At 37.9% G+C, this 16067-nt stretch overlaps 4 protein-coding genes across 6 annotated transcripts; 2 read left to right on the forward strand and 2 right to left on the reverse strand.

Moving 5' to 3' along the window:
• The first annotated feature begins 4084 nt into the window (after nucleotides 1-4084).
• LOC17881583 (glycerol-3-phosphate acyltransferase 7) lies at nucleotides 4085-5841 on the forward strand. Its single transcript, XM_006287512.2, has 2 exons — nucleotides 4085-4708; nucleotides 4813-5841. Exons 1-2 carry the CDS (start codon nucleotides 4127-4129, stop codon nucleotides 5731-5733), a joined length of 1503 nt encoding a protein of 500 aa, XP_006287574.1. The 5' UTR covers nucleotides 4085-4126; the 3' UTR covers nucleotides 5734-5841.
• A 1285-nt stretch (nucleotides 5842-7126) lies between these two features.
• LOC111830236 lies at nucleotides 7127-11137 on the reverse strand. Its single transcript, XM_023781913.1, has 2 exons — nucleotides 10675-11137; nucleotides 7127-10611 (listed from the first exon to the last, which is right to left on the reverse strand). The coding sequence occupies exons 1-2, from the start codon at nucleotides 11135-11137 to the stop codon at nucleotides 7127-7129; spliced, it is 3948 nt and encodes a 1315-aa protein (XP_023637681.1).
• A 116-nt stretch (nucleotides 11138-11253) lies between these two features.
• On the reverse strand, nucleotides 11254-12717 carry LOC111830237. Its single transcript, XM_023781914.1, has one exon. It carries the CDS (start codon nucleotides 12715-12717, stop codon nucleotides 11254-11256), a length of 1464 nt encoding a protein of 487 aa, XP_023637682.1.
• Nucleotides 12718-13158: 441 nt separating this feature from the next.
• Nucleotides 13159-16024, forward strand: LOC17884145 (transcription factor MYB33). 3 transcript variants are annotated; one of them, XM_006287445.2, is made up of 5 exons: nucleotides 13159-13289; nucleotides 13656-13727; nucleotides 13820-14223; nucleotides 14335-15307; nucleotides 15500-16024. In XM_006287445.2, the coding sequence occupies exons 3-5, from the start codon at nucleotides 13873-13875 to the stop codon at nucleotides 15748-15750; spliced, it is 1575 nt and encodes a 524-aa protein (XP_006287507.1). In that variant the 5' UTR covers nucleotides 13159-13289; nucleotides 13656-13727; nucleotides 13820-13872; the 3' UTR covers nucleotides 15751-16024. The 3 variants fall into 3 exon arrangements, with proteins under 3 accessions (XP_006287507.1, XP_023637694.1, XP_023637693.1); XM_023781926.1 differs by having other exon boundaries at nucleotides 13656-13701; XM_023781925.1 differs by lacking the exon at nucleotides 13159-13289 and adding an exon at nucleotides 13347-13519.
• Nucleotides 16025-16067: the final 43 nt, after the last annotated feature.

Here is a 16067-nt window from a genome sequence, read left to right on the forward strand (position 1 = left end):
ATATATAGAGTTTCTGGTGTGGTCCGATCGAAGAAATATATCAAGAAGTTGTTGCTCCTTTTCTCCCTTTCAATACAATGTTCAATTAAGGAGATTATTGCTAATTATGATAGATAAAATACCAACTTTATCATTCAAAATAAATTTTTAGTTTTTAATATATATATATAGTTCTATGCAAGTGGGAATCAAACTCTGTCTAAATTCGAAATTAATCAAGCCCGCATCTATATGCCAGCACTGGCCACTCGGGGCACTACGTACTTGAATTAAAAACACATATTGGAATTACTAATTTCGAAAAATTACTATTCGGGTTAAGATTATAGAGGTCATGAATCATCCTCTCCTATATCTACGTTTGTCTTGATAGATCAATAATTAATTTTAACCTGCTAACGTTCAGTATCTTGTTTCATAATCAATATTAATATAAATGGCGCTTTCTTTGTTTGCCACTTATTGTATTGGGTGCGCAATATAAGAAAATGAAACACCAAAAAGACGGCGACTATGACCCAAGTGCCAATAATATTATTGAACATTGTACTGTTCTAAGTGCTCATAAACCTCAATTAGATTTTTTCTTCTTCGTAATTTTAAAGCATTCTAAAACACATTTTATTATTGGTTTCCAAAATTAGGAACTTTTTTATATAATCAGTTGTTAATTAAGGAAACTTTCTTCAATTCCTAAACTACATATTCTTACAGGGTTTCTAAAAACAAGACATTTCTAGCTAGTAACGGTTTCATAATAATATAACGGAACTCGAAATACCGAATGGATAACAATGGCAGACAATGACCCAAATGCTCATAGCATATTGCAAAACATGTACTTGGATACAGCTTTGAGAAAGATGTAGTTAAGCACAGAAGAAAGAAAAGAGACACAAAAGGTAAAGAGTTGATGCATTGGGATTGAGATGAATGAGGCGTTCACAGATGGTACTTTTAGACTTTCTAGCTAGCTATACAACGTTTGTCTTTAATCACGCATGCAATCATATAACTAATGCCATTATTTTAATACTACAAATTATAACTTTAACCTTTTATTCTTCATTTATATATATGATGTTATATGTGAACCCTACGAGCCTTGTCTTCCTGTCGGTGTGTCATTAGCCTCGCTAATAAACTCTCCTTTTATTGATCTTTTGGTTTTTGTGGGTCTTAAGCCTATCGCCCAACTGGTGTCCTCCACGTATTGTCCTATGGACTAAATTATGAAAAATATATATATACATGCATGTAAGCTTCTAGAACTTCTTTAGTAGTTATAAATAAATAATACCACAACAAAAAACAGACAGACAAGAAAAAAACTGAAATATTCTTTTTGCTATCATTGTGACCGGTTACGGAACGGTTGAAAAAATATTTGCTGTAGTCGACATTTCAAATATGTGGGATATATGGCTATGGGTTAGATCTTGAACTGGTTTAGTAGTCGTCGATTAATAGAAGAGTGAATTGTTTATGCGTCTTTATGAAGAATATGTATCGTTTGACTAGTATTTATAAGTATATAACTGCATGCAAGTTGCTAAATTTCCAACCTAATTTCAGCTAACATAGTGTTACTCATGAATAAGATAGAGAACAGTTATATAACCAAACAAAACAAAACAAAAGATAGAGAAGTACAATTGGAAGAAAAGAAAAAAACTCGTACAAGTCTATTTTAAATAAATAAAAAATCTACGTCAAAGGACTAATGAAATGTGGGAACTTTTAAACTAAGGAAATATGGTCAAGTAGGGTAAACCATTTTCATTTTGTTATTGGCCATTATGCCTCTTGGTGCGCCCATGGTAATTTTGATATTAACCCAACATATTAACAATTTAGCGGAAACATTATGACATGTATTAATGATTGGCGAGGGCTTGAGACCAAATATACACTGTTCACATAATGACATAATTATTATAAATTTCTAATAGAATCATTCAATGTTTTCCACTAATTGTACTTGGCAAATAAATGTTCAAATTAATAGTTTTTATTGGAAAAATTATATTATAAAATCCACCATAAAGATTTTTCTGTAAAAAGAAAAGACCAAGATTACCACATTTGATACACAAAACTAAACCACGCAAGCAAGCACATAATAATTTGATGCGATGTGAAATCTGTCAAATCAGTTAAATAGATAGAACCGATCGATCATTCAGAAACGTACTGTTCCGTATGATGTGACGGGATGGTAATTATGTCCATCATTATTTAAAACCTCCGTAACAAATGAGTTAATAATACACACATATGCCAATAATATCTATTCTCATAATCACCACACACGTACACGTCACACGTGTAAACATATATGAACATACATTCCAAAATGTAAGCGCAAGCGCATACATATATAAAAATAATAAGGTCAGCGACTTATACCACCATCAACGCTGGGTTGTTAGGTGATTCTTAGGCGAAAAATTCTTGGGTTCACCTCTAGGAGTGAACCCATCTCATTCACCCCCTCTAAGCTAACCAATCAAAATATAATAATGTGCCATGTCATTTTTTATTTAAAAAATAAATCAAAATTAAAATCATAAAATAAAACAAATTAAGGAAACAAATTCTGTAGAATTTTTATTTAGGAAATTTTATTTGGTTTGAGTTTATAAAATAATGGTTAGGGTTTAGATTTTATAAATAGATGAATTTATTTTTTGGTTTGGGTTTATAAATAGTGGTTACGGTTTATATTTTCTAAATAAACAAAATTATATTTCGGTTTGGGTTGATAAAATAGTGGTTAGGGTTTAGATTTTGTAATGAAACGAAATTATATTTTGGTTTGGGTTGACAAAATAGTGGTTAGGGTTTAGATTTTGTAATTAAACAAGTTTATATTTTGGTTTGGGTTCATAAATTAGTACTTTAGGGTTTAGATTTTATAAATAAACTAAATTATATTTAAGTTTAGGTTAATAATATAGTGGTTAGAATTTAAAGTTTGTAATTAATAAGATAAATTATTTTAATTTATTTAATTAGATGACATGGCTAATTTTGATTGGTTAGCTTAGAGGGGGTGAATAAGATAGGTTCACCCCTAGGGGTGAACCCAAGAATTATTCTTCTTAGGCTAATCTTAGGCTAAATTTAAATCAAAATACAATTAATAACATAAGAACCGTATATTATATAAGCTCAAAATAAGAGTGGGAGAGGTGCATACGTGGCAAGCTAGGATTGGCTTTGTTGATAAATATATTAATGATTTTTTTGCATCATTTTTCTTTCTTATTTCTCTCTCTCTCTTTTCTCTCTCTCTCTTCGCGAAAAAGAAAAACGAAAAGATTTCTTTAATCTACATTTTTCTTTCTTCTTTCTCTCTCTCTCTTTTCTCTCTCTCTTTTCTCTCTCTCTTTCTCTCTCTCTCTTTGCAATAATTATTAAGTTTTTAAAATTATAAAATTTTTAATTAAAAAAAAAAGTTATTTAATCTTAAGATCCATTAGTTAAGAACCCACCAATGATCTTGCATAAAACCATATAAACTTAATTCAACTTTTTAACATCACTTTACTCAATTAAATTACTAAATATATTTAAGGATTCATTTTTTAAGGATTCCCATTGATGATGCTCTTATTATTTATGATCTTCGTGTATTTAGGTGTACACGTGACCTAATTTTGGCGCATCCCGACCAAAGTCCGGGAAAACGAGTTGGTGAAAGTTTAGCCATCAAAATATTTCGATTTGTTGGTCTTAATTCTTAAATACTTACGTGTATAATTTTAATAAATTTTATAAAAGAGGAATTTCAGAAAAAGAACAAAAAATGTCAATAGAAAGGGAAACAGAACACGTACGTACGTGAAGTTCTGTATGGTGTTCATATTTATTCTACGTATAGAAATACATTGACTTAAAACTAATTCTTTGAATTAATGCGTTTATATACAAAGAAAGGAAAACAAAAAAAAAAAGTAGTTGTGAAACTGATAAACTGCCGTGTTACATTGCATTAGAGACAAATGTTCCCACCCAACCTTATAAAAACGAACTTTATAATCCACTATTTTCATATTCAAACAAATTAAAAACTCAAGAGAGACACACACACACCCTAAGAAAAGAAACAAATTAAGCTGTGATGGAGTCATCGACGACAACATCGTATTCGGTTGTGTCAGAGCTAGAAGGAACACTACTCAAAAACCCAAAACCCTTCGCTTACTTCATGCTCGTGGCGTTCGAAGCTTCAGGTCTAATCCGCTTCGCGATCTTGCTGCTTTTCTGGCCAATCATAGCACTCCTTGATGTTTTGGGTTACAGAAACGGTAGCCTAAAGTTTATGATATTTGTTGCAACTGCCGGCTTACACGAATCAGAGATTGAATCAGTTGCTCGAGCCGTTCTTCCCAAATTTTTCATGGACGATATCAGCATTGACGCTTGGAGACCGTTTGGTATGTGCGAGAAGAGAGTCGTTGTGACAAGAATGCCACGAGTTATGGTGGAGAGATTCGCTAAGGACCATCTTAGAGCCGATGAGGTCATTGGTACGGAGATTGTCGTAAACCGTTTTGGTTATGCCACCGGTTTGATTCAGGATACCGATGTGGATCGATCTGTTTTCAACAGTGTGGCTAACTTGTTCGCTGTCGGGAGACCTCAACTAGGTCTAGGAAGACCGCCTATCTCAACCTCTCCAACTTTCCTATCGCTATGTGAGGTGAGTACAAACAATAAAACGTTAAAATATATATTTTGTTTAAATATATATAATTAAGGAAAAACGTTACGATGATTAATTCTTCTAATTTTATGTCTATGTAGGAACAAGTTCATGCACCAGTTCCATCAAACTACAATTGTCATAACCAGGGGCTACATGTGCAACCGTTACCAGTTATCTTCCACGATGGACGTCTGGTGAAGCTGCCGACACCAGCCACGGCACTTGTTATCCTTCTTTGGATCCCCTTCGGAATAATCCTGGCCATGATTCGGATCTTTGTTGGGTTCTTGCTCCCGTTATGGGCCATACCTTACGTCTCACGTATATTCAACATTCGATTCATCGTAAAAGGAAAGCCTCCGGCACCAGCATCCGCCGGAAACCCAGGCGTACTATTTGTATGCACTCATAGAACCCTAATGGATCCGGTCGTATTATCCTACGTGCTAGGGCGTAGCATCCCTGCCGTTACCTATTCGATTTCTCGGTTATCCGAGATCTTATCTCCTATTCCGACCTTTAGGTTAACTCGAACTCGAGAAGTAGACGCTGAAATGATCAAGAAAGAGTTATCTAATGGAGACTTAGTGGTTTATCCTGAGGGAACCACTTGTCGCGAGCCGTTTTTGCTGAGATTTAGTGCGCTTTTTGCAGAATTAACGGATAAGATCGTGCCCGTGGCAATGAACTATAGAGTTGGATTCTTTCATGCGACTACCGCTAGAGGCTGGAAAGGTTTGGACCCGATCTTCTTTTTCATGAACCCGAGACCGGTTTATGAGGTGACGTTCTTGAACCAGCTCGAAGTGGAGGCCACATGTTCGTCAGGGAAGAGCCCTTATGATGTTGCCAATTATGTACAGAGAATCTTGGCCGCTACGTTAGGGTTTGAGTGCACTAACTTCACAAGGAAAGATAAGTACAAGGTTCTCGCAGGGAACGACGGAACCGTGTCGTATTTGTCCATTCTCGACCAAGTCAAGAAGGTTGTCACCACTTTCAAGCCATTTTTCCATTAAATTTCTGTTTTTTTTCATTATTAATTAAGTAATTAATTTCTAAATTCTGTGATCACTGATTACATACATGTTTTTGAATTTTCATTCTTTGGATTTGTTTTGCTGGAAGTAGATGACTACATGTTTGTGTATTTTCTTCGTTTATGTATATCACAATTCAATATAACCTTTTCATTAAAAGTTAAAATTAAATAAATGACAAACGTCTTTACATGTTGTCCAAGAGAAATAACTGAACCATCTACCGAACAGTCGGGCTCTTGACCAATGTGGATTTGGACAATACTGTGTATCAACGTTATGTATATAAATGGTCACGACTACCGATCACACACGTCTAGTTTTCAGGTTGTCAATGTGGATACATTTACTATTACTAATCTCTGTAGGCGTTATCACTTGCGTACTACTTAACAAAATAAACTAAACAAAGAGAATACGGGATAATACAACTTTAATTCATAACATTAATTTACATACAAATCACTCAAAAATAATTCATTATTCATGTTTTGTTAAGTGTAAGGAGAATTAAAGTATGCCTCGAAAAGTGTCATTTTCTAACTACTTGTAATTTATTTTGGTTGTGTAGACATCACATCTTTAAGAATGTGTAGACAACAATAATCATATAATTAAATGGTGAGATAATAACGGTTGGCATTGCGAAGACGATTTGTAGTTTGGTGGGGGTAGATTAGAAATTGATTTAAGGAAACTTAAGCTGCATATATACTTTTCGATCATTCAATATTAATTGCTTATTTAGTTAGATAATGACAAACTCTTTGACCGCAAGACTTATAGCTGCCACCTTCCCGTTAGAGTGTTGGCCAACTTCATATTTGCCACACCAACAATATAATTATTAGTATAGCTTCGCAGACCGATTAAAATAAAAGAATAGTTTTAGGTGGATAATAACAAATGGATTGGAGTTTATAAACAGAGCCATGTATAATTTATATATAAGAAAGAAAAGACAAAAAGACTGATCACTAATCTCTAGCAAAAGACCATTTTGCTGAGTCTGTTATGAATGTTTTAACACGTGGCATCATCTGGTGTCAAGCTTTCGTAAGCCCAGTGCTGTCTTTTTACGGGAATACGTACATATATATACGTATATAAACAAAACATACGACAGAACATGAAATGAGATAAAGAGAGGGATGACCAAAGAAGCCTGCAAAAACAAAAAACCTGATAAACTCAAGCCCACCAAAAAGCCTGCAAAAAGGTGACCAAATTCTTTCTTACAAGTTTTTTTTTTTTTTTTTTTTTTCATCTGAATAATTCATAAAACACATCAACGTTTTTACAAAAGTACAAAGGCTAAAGAGGAAAAGGATCCTAAACAATCATCAACAGAGAGTAAACAAAAACATTACACTTATGTAATGTACATCTCTTCGGTGAACACCTCATGAAGCCATGAAGGGTAGCTTGATGCTACGTATGATTGGCTACGATCCTCTCTTATCACACTTTGAGCAATAAGGAAAGCTCCTTTGTTAGCACTTTTATTTTCTTTAAGTAATCTCCAAAAAGGAATCTGAGTTAGATCACCTAAAATAACTTCCGATTGATACTTGAAGGCTGGCCATGCATGAGGTCTAGAAACCGCATCCACTAAGTCCTTTGCTTCCACTGCAAAGATGACTCTTATAACTTTGAGGCTTCTCATACTCTCAATCGCCCAACGCCAACAGCAAATCTCTGCATCATTTTTTGAGTCCATGAAACTAAAGCTTCTTCTACTGTGGAGAAGAACTGTACCTTCAGAATTTCTGAGAACCCAAGCAGCTCCTCCTCTTTTCTTCTCTTTATCCCACAAGGAGGCAATGTTACATTTGAGCCATGGCTTATCCGGAGGTCGCCAAGAATTCTTATAGATTGTGGACTTTGCAACCTCACCACTTACTTCCTCTTGTTCAACTTGTTGGGCTAAAAACCAAAGATCAGTATCCTCCCTAATCTTCCTAACCATCTCCTTTATCATGAAAGTCATTCCTTCAAAAACTAGAGAGTTCCGATTTTTCCATAATAGCCATAGGGTCCAAGGGACAGATCTTCTTACATTACCTTCACCCACATCATTCTTTGCAATGTTCAGAGCATAATCCAAGTTCTGATAAAGGGAACTAGGATGGAATCCATTTTCTGGTGAGGGAATGTCAGAAAGGGCCCAAACCTGTCTTGCTAGAGAACAGCCAAAGAGGACGTGGTTAATCGATTCACCTTCCACTCCACAGATTTGACATCTCAGATCCGTTTTGATTCCTCTAGACATCAGTCTTTCAGCCACCGGGATTGCCCCATTCATTGTTTTCCACAAGAACAACTTGATCTTAGTCGGAGCTTGACATTCCCATATCTTATTCTTTATAGCATTTAGGGAAGGTTGCCATGTAGCTTCTTGTATAGCCTCTGCGTTCTGCTTTTGTGATGCCAACCAATAGCCGGATTTTACTGAGTATTCGCCACTTTTATTATGTTGCCAGCACATAAAATCCGGGGAAGAGACCACTGGTTTCATCTTAAGGATTATCTCGATATCTTTGGTAAAAAAATGCTCATTTAGAGCATCCAAATCCCAATACTTCAGGCTAGGATCAATGAGCTCTTTTACCTTCATGTCCACATTCACCAAAATGTTTTTCATGAATGGGGCTCTCATTCTCCCATCCATTATCCAAGGGCTGGTCCACACATAAGTCGCCTCTCCATCTCCTATCCACTGTCTTAAACCCTTTTCCAACAGTTCTCTCCCAAACAGAATACTTCTCCAAGCAAAAGAAGGTCTGTTGCCTTTAGAGGCCTCCAAGAACTGCTCGTCTTCGAAATATCTACTCTTCATGAACCTGGAAAAAAGACTATCTGGATAATGTAGGAGTCTCCAGGCCTGCTTAGCTAACAAGGCTTGATTAAAAATCTCTATATCCTTGAAACCGAGACCCCCTTGATCTTTAGGAAGGCACATTTTGTTCCAAGCTACCCAATGGATCTTCCTCTTATTCTCCATAGTATTCCACCAGAAATCTGACATTGCACTTGATAATGTGACACAAGTCGCTTTTGGAAGTTTAAAGCACGACATAGCATAAACCGGCATCGCCATCGCAACAGATTTAATTAGGATCTCTTTTCCACCTTGAGACAAAGATCTAGCAAACCAGCCCGAAAACCTGTTTTTCATTCTTTCATTGATGTAGTCCAGCATATCAATATTCGATCCACTAAAGCATTCAGGGAGCCCCAAGTAAGATCCAGCTCCTCCCTCCTTAGTTATCTTGGTCTTGGTCCTGATTCTCTCTTTCATACTATCATCAACCTTGGCCCCAAAAGTGATAGAGGATTTATCAAAGTTAATGAGTTGCCCAGTGGCCCTTCCATAAACCTCCAGCACTTGAAGAATAGCTTCACACTGATATTCGTTTGCCTTACACACAAACAAACTATCATCAGCAAATAGGAGATGATGAATTGAGGGTCCCTCAGGAGAGAACTGCAGCCCATTCAAACTCCCTTCCGTCTCGGCTCTGTTTAACATGTGAGTCTGTCCCTCTGTGCATAAGACAAATAAAAATGGAGACAGAGGGTCTCCTTGACGCAAACCTCTTTGTGGTTCCACCATTCCAAAGGCCTGACCATTGATCAACACCGTGTAAGAAACCGTAGTCACACACATCATTATCCAATCAATCCATTGTGCATGAAACCCCAAAGCTCCAAGTAAAACCTTTAAATAACTCCACTCAACCCTATCATAAGCCTTAGACATATCTGTCTTGATCGCCATGAACTCTTTCGAAGTGGAGGCATGTGTCCTTAGACTGTGTACAACTTCATGAGCTATGATGATATTGTCCGAGATAAGCCTTTCTGGCACAAAAGCGGATTGATTTGGGGACACTATCTCAGCTAGTAATGGCTTGAGTCTTGAGACCATGATCTTAGATATAATCTTGTACATTACTGAGCACAAACTTATCGGTCTCATGTCAGCCATCGAGGAAGCATTGACTTTCTTTGGAATAAGGCATAATTGAGTAAAATTCCATTCTTTCTCAAAAATCCCCTCCTTAAAGAACCTCATTACATCCTTTGTAACCTGCTCCCCAATAATGTCCCAGTATTGTTGAAAAAAGAGACCTGTCATACCATCAGCACCAGGAGCACTAGAAGGTTTAATAGCAAAAACCGCCGCTCTAATTTCATCTTTTGTGACTTCAGCAACCAGACAAGAATTCATCTCATCAGAAACTCTAGGTTCAAAATTTTGAAAGAACCTGAGATCGATCTCCCCAGGATAAGAAGAAGAGAATAATTGTTGGAAGTAACGAGCAGCCACGTCACCCTTGGACGCCTCTGATTTATGAATTTTCCCTTCCTCATCCATCAGCCTATCAAGATTATTCTTCGTTCTTTCAGCATGGACTGAAGCATGGAAGAATTTTGTGTTTTTATCTCCAGAATGCAGCCACTTGTGTCTTGTTTTTTGTTGCCAATAGCTCTCTTCTTCTCTGTGGGCATAAACCATTTCTCTTTTAAGATAAGCCATTCTTGGGAAAGACGGCCGTAGAAGAGCATGCTCTTCCTCAATGGCCTCTTGAATCCTATTGATCTTTACCTGTGAGTTAGTAACATTGTTTCTTTTCCATTTACTCAAGGACTTTCTGCATCTTCTTAATCTTTCAGAAGTCTTTTGACCAAAGAGGGATGAAGAGGCCTGCCATGCCTGTTTAATAGTCTCTTTGACCAAAGGTTTGTGAAGCATCCTCTTATCAAATCTAAAGCTTCCTCTGTAAACTTCTTGAGAAGAGATCAATTTAACCAAAACAGGCCTATGATCAGACCCTTTCTTGTCTAGGAAAGCTTGGTTAGAAGCAGGAAATTTTTAGAACCAATCTTTATTGCCAAAACATCTATCCAATTTACACTGAATCCATAGATCTCCCCTTCTACCACCCCAAGTAAAGCCATTCCCTACACTGATCAATTCTGACATCTCACAGCACTTTAACATATCCCTAAAATCAACAAAGGATGCTTCACTTCTTCTTGGACCCCCCAGTTTCTCGCCATTGTGTAAGATTTCGTTGAAATCTCCTACCATACACCATCCTTGTTTCCTAGGAATACCAATCCGAGAAAGCCTTTCCCAAACTTCATTCCTGAAACTGCTATTTGGGTTACCATATACACAAGAGAGAAAGAACTTCGCTTCCCCCATTACCACTTCAACATCTAGGACATTCTTATTTACAAACAGAAAGTCAATCTCTACTCCCTTCTTCCAAAACAGAGCTAAACCGCCACATCTACCAATTGGCTCGACTGTATATACATTGTCATAACCCAGCCATCCCTGAATATCTACAATCACATTTTTATTATTCATCGTTTCCATCAAGAACAATATCTCTGGAAAATGTTTTTTACGCATTTCCAAGAGACGTTGAACTGTCAAGTCTTGAGGCCGCCCCAAACCCTGACAGTTCCAGCTCATTATGCTCATTAGATATTGGACGGTCCCTCATTTGGGACCACCTCGGGTTTGTTGTGCTTAACAACTCTTTGACCTTCCACTTCCCCTGTCACTCCCTTCCTCTTTTCACTATTCCCTTGACTCACACCTTCTTTCACAGTCACTTCACCTGGCTCAACTTTCTTCAGCAGAGGTTTTGGTTTCCTCTTACTCACATAAGGCCTTTTCCTTCCTCTCCCTCTTCTCTGCTTAGTCCCGGAAGAGCCAGCTTCATAGAAGCCAACTGCATAAGCCGTAGGACCAGCCTGAGAGTTAGAGGACGCTTGAGAGTAATCAACCAAGGAAAGCCCTTCCAAACCTTGTACTGATGTCAAGTCCTGAAATCTGTTCCTTCCAGCTTGAATAGCCGCACCCATTAACTTCTCTGATCCAGTCGGTTGAGCTGCTTCCTTAGAGGAGACCTCCGAAGAATCATAACCAAACACGAGACCCTTCCCTTTATTGAAGTCCGTTGAAATCACTGGGGGAGGTTCCATTCTCAAGACAATTTTCTGAGTAAGAGGGTCCTTCTCTGCTTCTGCAACAGAGCTCTTTATCTTTTCAATTCTCAGAGCCCGGTCCTCCATAGTGGCTAACTTCATATACTGCCTCATTCCTTCTAAGACATCTGGAGCAATTCTAGGTCTTCCCAACAAAGGATGTATTCCCACTTGTTCTTCTTTAAGCACACCAAATAGGGGGTCATCTTCTTTTAAGACCAACTCTGGTTTTGTCTTAACTACCTTCCTTCCCATCTTCTTATCAATGGCTTGATCATGGATTTGTTTCAATACCAAAGGACATTCCTCCTGGACATGAGTCATTCTTTGGCATTTGTAACATCTCTTTTGAACCTTTTCATAGAAGTAGAACACTGATGTAGACAGACCTTTGGGCAGCAGAATGACCTTTGATTTCCGTAGAGGCTTAGATACATCAAACTTAACCTTAACACGGACATAATCCTTATTTTGTGGTCTCTCAGGATCAAACACAACTTCCACAACCTGACCAACAAGCTCTCCTAACAACGTAATCGTTTGCTTGGTGTAGTAGTTCAGAGGAATGTTTTTTATTTGAACCCATAACGACACAAACTGCAGAGACTCAGGTCCTGGATTTTCTGACCACCTTTCCATAACTAGACCCCATTCGTTGTAAGTCTGAAATCCTTTCTCTAAGACTTCCACTAAGTCATGCTCAGAATTGAATATGAACTGGAATCTTTCATTTGAGAGAGCCACGCCACGAACCCTTCCTATCTTCTGCCATTTCCTGGGCATATTGAAGACCAGACTTGACATACTTTGACATTGGGGATTAAGCAATCTACCAATCAGACTCAACTCATTCTTTTCGCAAGAACTGAACTGAGGTAAATCTGGCATCTCGAAAGGAGCATCATCTTCCTCCAAAGACATAGTCATTAACGCTTTATCCATCGCCGCCGACATTTTGATGACCTTACTTTTGTTAACAACAACACAAATCTTCTCAAACACCGACCAATACCTGATCCACGCCGAAACCACGAGCACTAAGAGCCTTTAAACTCCAGAGAGAGACACCCCTTGTATCTTAGCTGATAGCTCTGATAGCCTTTCTTACAAGTTACAAACCCCTTTCAAATCAATTAAATTATTCCATGTCACTTTTTGTTTTTTACTATTTAAAGGTATTTCAGTTAAACCAAAAATAATATTGTTTTCAGTCTGGGTTGATTTGGTTAACTTTAACATTCCATAATCACAAATTTACACATGCTAATTATAACCAAAAAAGATATAAAAAAATTTGATAGAAATACACATATACTAAAAGTTTATCGTTATCAAATAAGAAGAAATAAACGTTTCATACACATTAATAAAATCCAGGCAAGAAAAGTAAAATAAGAAAGTAGAAAAGAGTAAAGGGGAATGAAGAGAAAGAGCTTTGGAGTTGCTTCTTCATCCTTCCATTTCCACTCGATGTTCAGCAGCTCAAGCTAAGCTAAGGCTCGCATCTCTCTCCATCAAAGCTTTGGGTATTTTCTTCTTTCTCTCCTCTTCCTTAATAGAATCATCGCCTTGAGCTTCTCTCTTCCGTAATCGTTTTTTTCTAGATTATCCTTGCGTTTCCATCTCGATTTTGCTTTTCATGGATCTATCATTAGTCTTTAGGATCTTTAGCTAGAATTTTTTTTGTTTTGTTTTTTCATAAGAATTCAAATCAGGTTTTTGTGTGCGTGTGTGTGTGTTTGTAAATCCGTAATCGGTGAGTCTTCTCTTTCACCTGATTGATCTCTCTAGCTTGCGATTTCGATTGAGCATCGGGTTTGACGTAGATCTTCGTCACGGTGTACTAATCCATTCGTATACTGTTTTTTTGTTGCTCTGTTTGTTGTCTTCAGGTATCCAGCTGCAGCTTCAGCGTCTGACAGTTGTGGATTTGATTTGGTTTGGTTCTATTCCTTTATTTGGGGGTCTGTTTCCTTTTTCGTCTCTGTTAGTTCTTTATGATTATCAATTTTTCGATTTCAAGTTTAAATTTTGGGTATCTAAAATCATGTTTCAGGTGGGAGTTCGAATGTCTAAATTGTTGCGGAAGTGCTTTTGATTAGAAACGAGATGAGTTACACGAGCACCGACGACAGTGACCAGAATGAGTCACCAGCTGCTGCTGATGATAATGGAAGTGACTGTAGAAGTAGATGGGAAGGAAGTGGTTTGAAGAAAGGCCCATGGAGTTCTGCTGAAGATGATATCCTTATTGACTATGTGAATAAGCATGGTGAAGGTAACTGGAATGCTGTGCAGAAACACACTGGTCTGTTCCGTTGTGGTAAAAGTTGTCGCCTAAGGTGGGCTAATCATCTGAGGCCAAACTTGAAGAAAGGAGCCTTTAGCCAAGAAGAAGAACAGCTCATTGTTGAATTGCATGCCAAGATGGGAAATAGATGGGCACGTATGGCTGCGCATGTAAGTTTCTTTTCGTAAGGATATGCTTCTTATTTTTTGTAAATTAAATTCTTTCCATCCTTCTTAATGTGTGCCCTGAGACTAATTTCATCGAGTTTTTGTTTCCCTCAGTTGCCTGGCCGAACGGATAACGAGATTAAGAACTACTGGAACACTCGCATCAAGAGGCGACAGCGAGCTGGTTTACCACTTTATCCTCCTGAAATGCATGTTGAGGTACTTGAGTGGAGTCAAGAGTATGCCAAGAGTAGAATTATGGGAGAAGATACAAGACATTCAGATTTTTTGCAGCTGGGGAGTTGTCAATCTAATTTCTTCTTTGACAATCTTAATTTTGTTACCGACATTGTACCTGGTGCTAGTTCTGACCTAGCAGATACGACTGGCTACAAAAATCTGGGTAATGCTGCAAGTTCTACTCGATATGGAAACTTCATGACACCAATAATGACCTCCTCGAAGCGACTTTGGGAATCTGAATTGTTGTATCCTGGGTGTAGCAGTACCATCAAGCAAGAATTCCCTTCGCCTGAACAATTCCAGAACACATATCCTCAAAAGGTTTCCAAAACCTGCAGTTTCTCAGTTCCTTGTGATGTTGACCATCCTCTCTTCGGAAACCAACATTCACCTGTTATGATTCCAGATAGCCATACCCCTACGGATGGCATTGTTCCTTCTTCTAAGCCCTCATATGGGGAAGTGAAGCTGGAGCTCCCTTCATTCCAATATTCAGAAGCAACATTTGACCAGTGGAAGAAATCGTCATCTCCTCCACACTCTGATCTCCTTGATCCCTTTGATGCTTATATTCAGTCTCCACCACCACTAACTGGGAGAGAAGAGTCAGACTATTTTTCAAATTGTGATACTGGTCTACTTGATATGTTACTTCTGGAGGCCAAGATCAGAAATAATACTACAAAGAACAGTTTGTACAAGAGCTGCGCTTCAACTATTCCATCAGCTGATCTAGGCGAGGTTACCGTGTCCCAAACTAAATCCGAGGAGTTTGACAATTCCCTTAAGAGTTTGGTCCGTTCCGAGATTTCCACACAACAATATGCAGATGAAATTTCACTAAGTCAGTCACTATTCTACTTACCGGTTTCCCCCTCACTTGAAGTAGTTTGTTGATTAGATTTCATTTTCTTCCTGAAAATACTATTTGGGGGGACTTTACTTTTTGAGAAACCATCCCTTGCATCAATTGGTTTCTTATAGCTGAGATTCTGAGCCTGATCGAGAACTCACTCAAACTTATATAATTATGCAGGGCAGAGAGGAAAAAAGCGAAAACCTCTCTTGGATATAACACGGCCTGACGTTTTGCTTGCATCGAGCTGGCTCGACCATGGTTTGGGGATTGTAAAGGAGACAGGTAGCATGAGCGACGCACTCGGGGTTCTCCTCGGCGATGACATAGGAAATGACAATATGCATACGAATGTTGGGGCATCCTCAGGAGTTGGGTCTTGTTCTTGGAGCAACATGCCTCCTGTCTGTCAAATGACGGAACTACCTTAACGAGCCCGGGAAATCTTCCACTCCGTTGGTTGTGGATTGGATTAGAGGCCGCTCAATATTTGTCAATTCTGGTGGACTAGCAACTGCCTATGCAAGAATAATGTCTTTTTCTTTGAGCCCTTTGAACACAGCCGATACTTTGTTAGCTTCTGTACCAATAACCATATCACGATTCATCAGGAGGATGAAGTGGTTGATTTTGTAGAACCTAAGGACTTCGATATACATACAGTTTGATTTGATTGAATGTTTAAAACCGATTTTTTTCCATTAATGTTCTCTATTGTGGACCAAAAAAGAAAAAAAAAGTTTCTCTT

The sequence above is a fragment of the Capsella rubella genome, unplaced genomic scaffold (assembly GCF_000375325.1).
Source record: "Capsella rubella cultivar Monte Gargano unplaced genomic scaffold, Caprub1_0 scaffold_6, whole genome shotgun sequence".
Taxonomy (NCBI): Eukaryota; Viridiplantae; Streptophyta; class Magnoliopsida; order Brassicales; family Brassicaceae; genus Capsella; species Capsella rubella.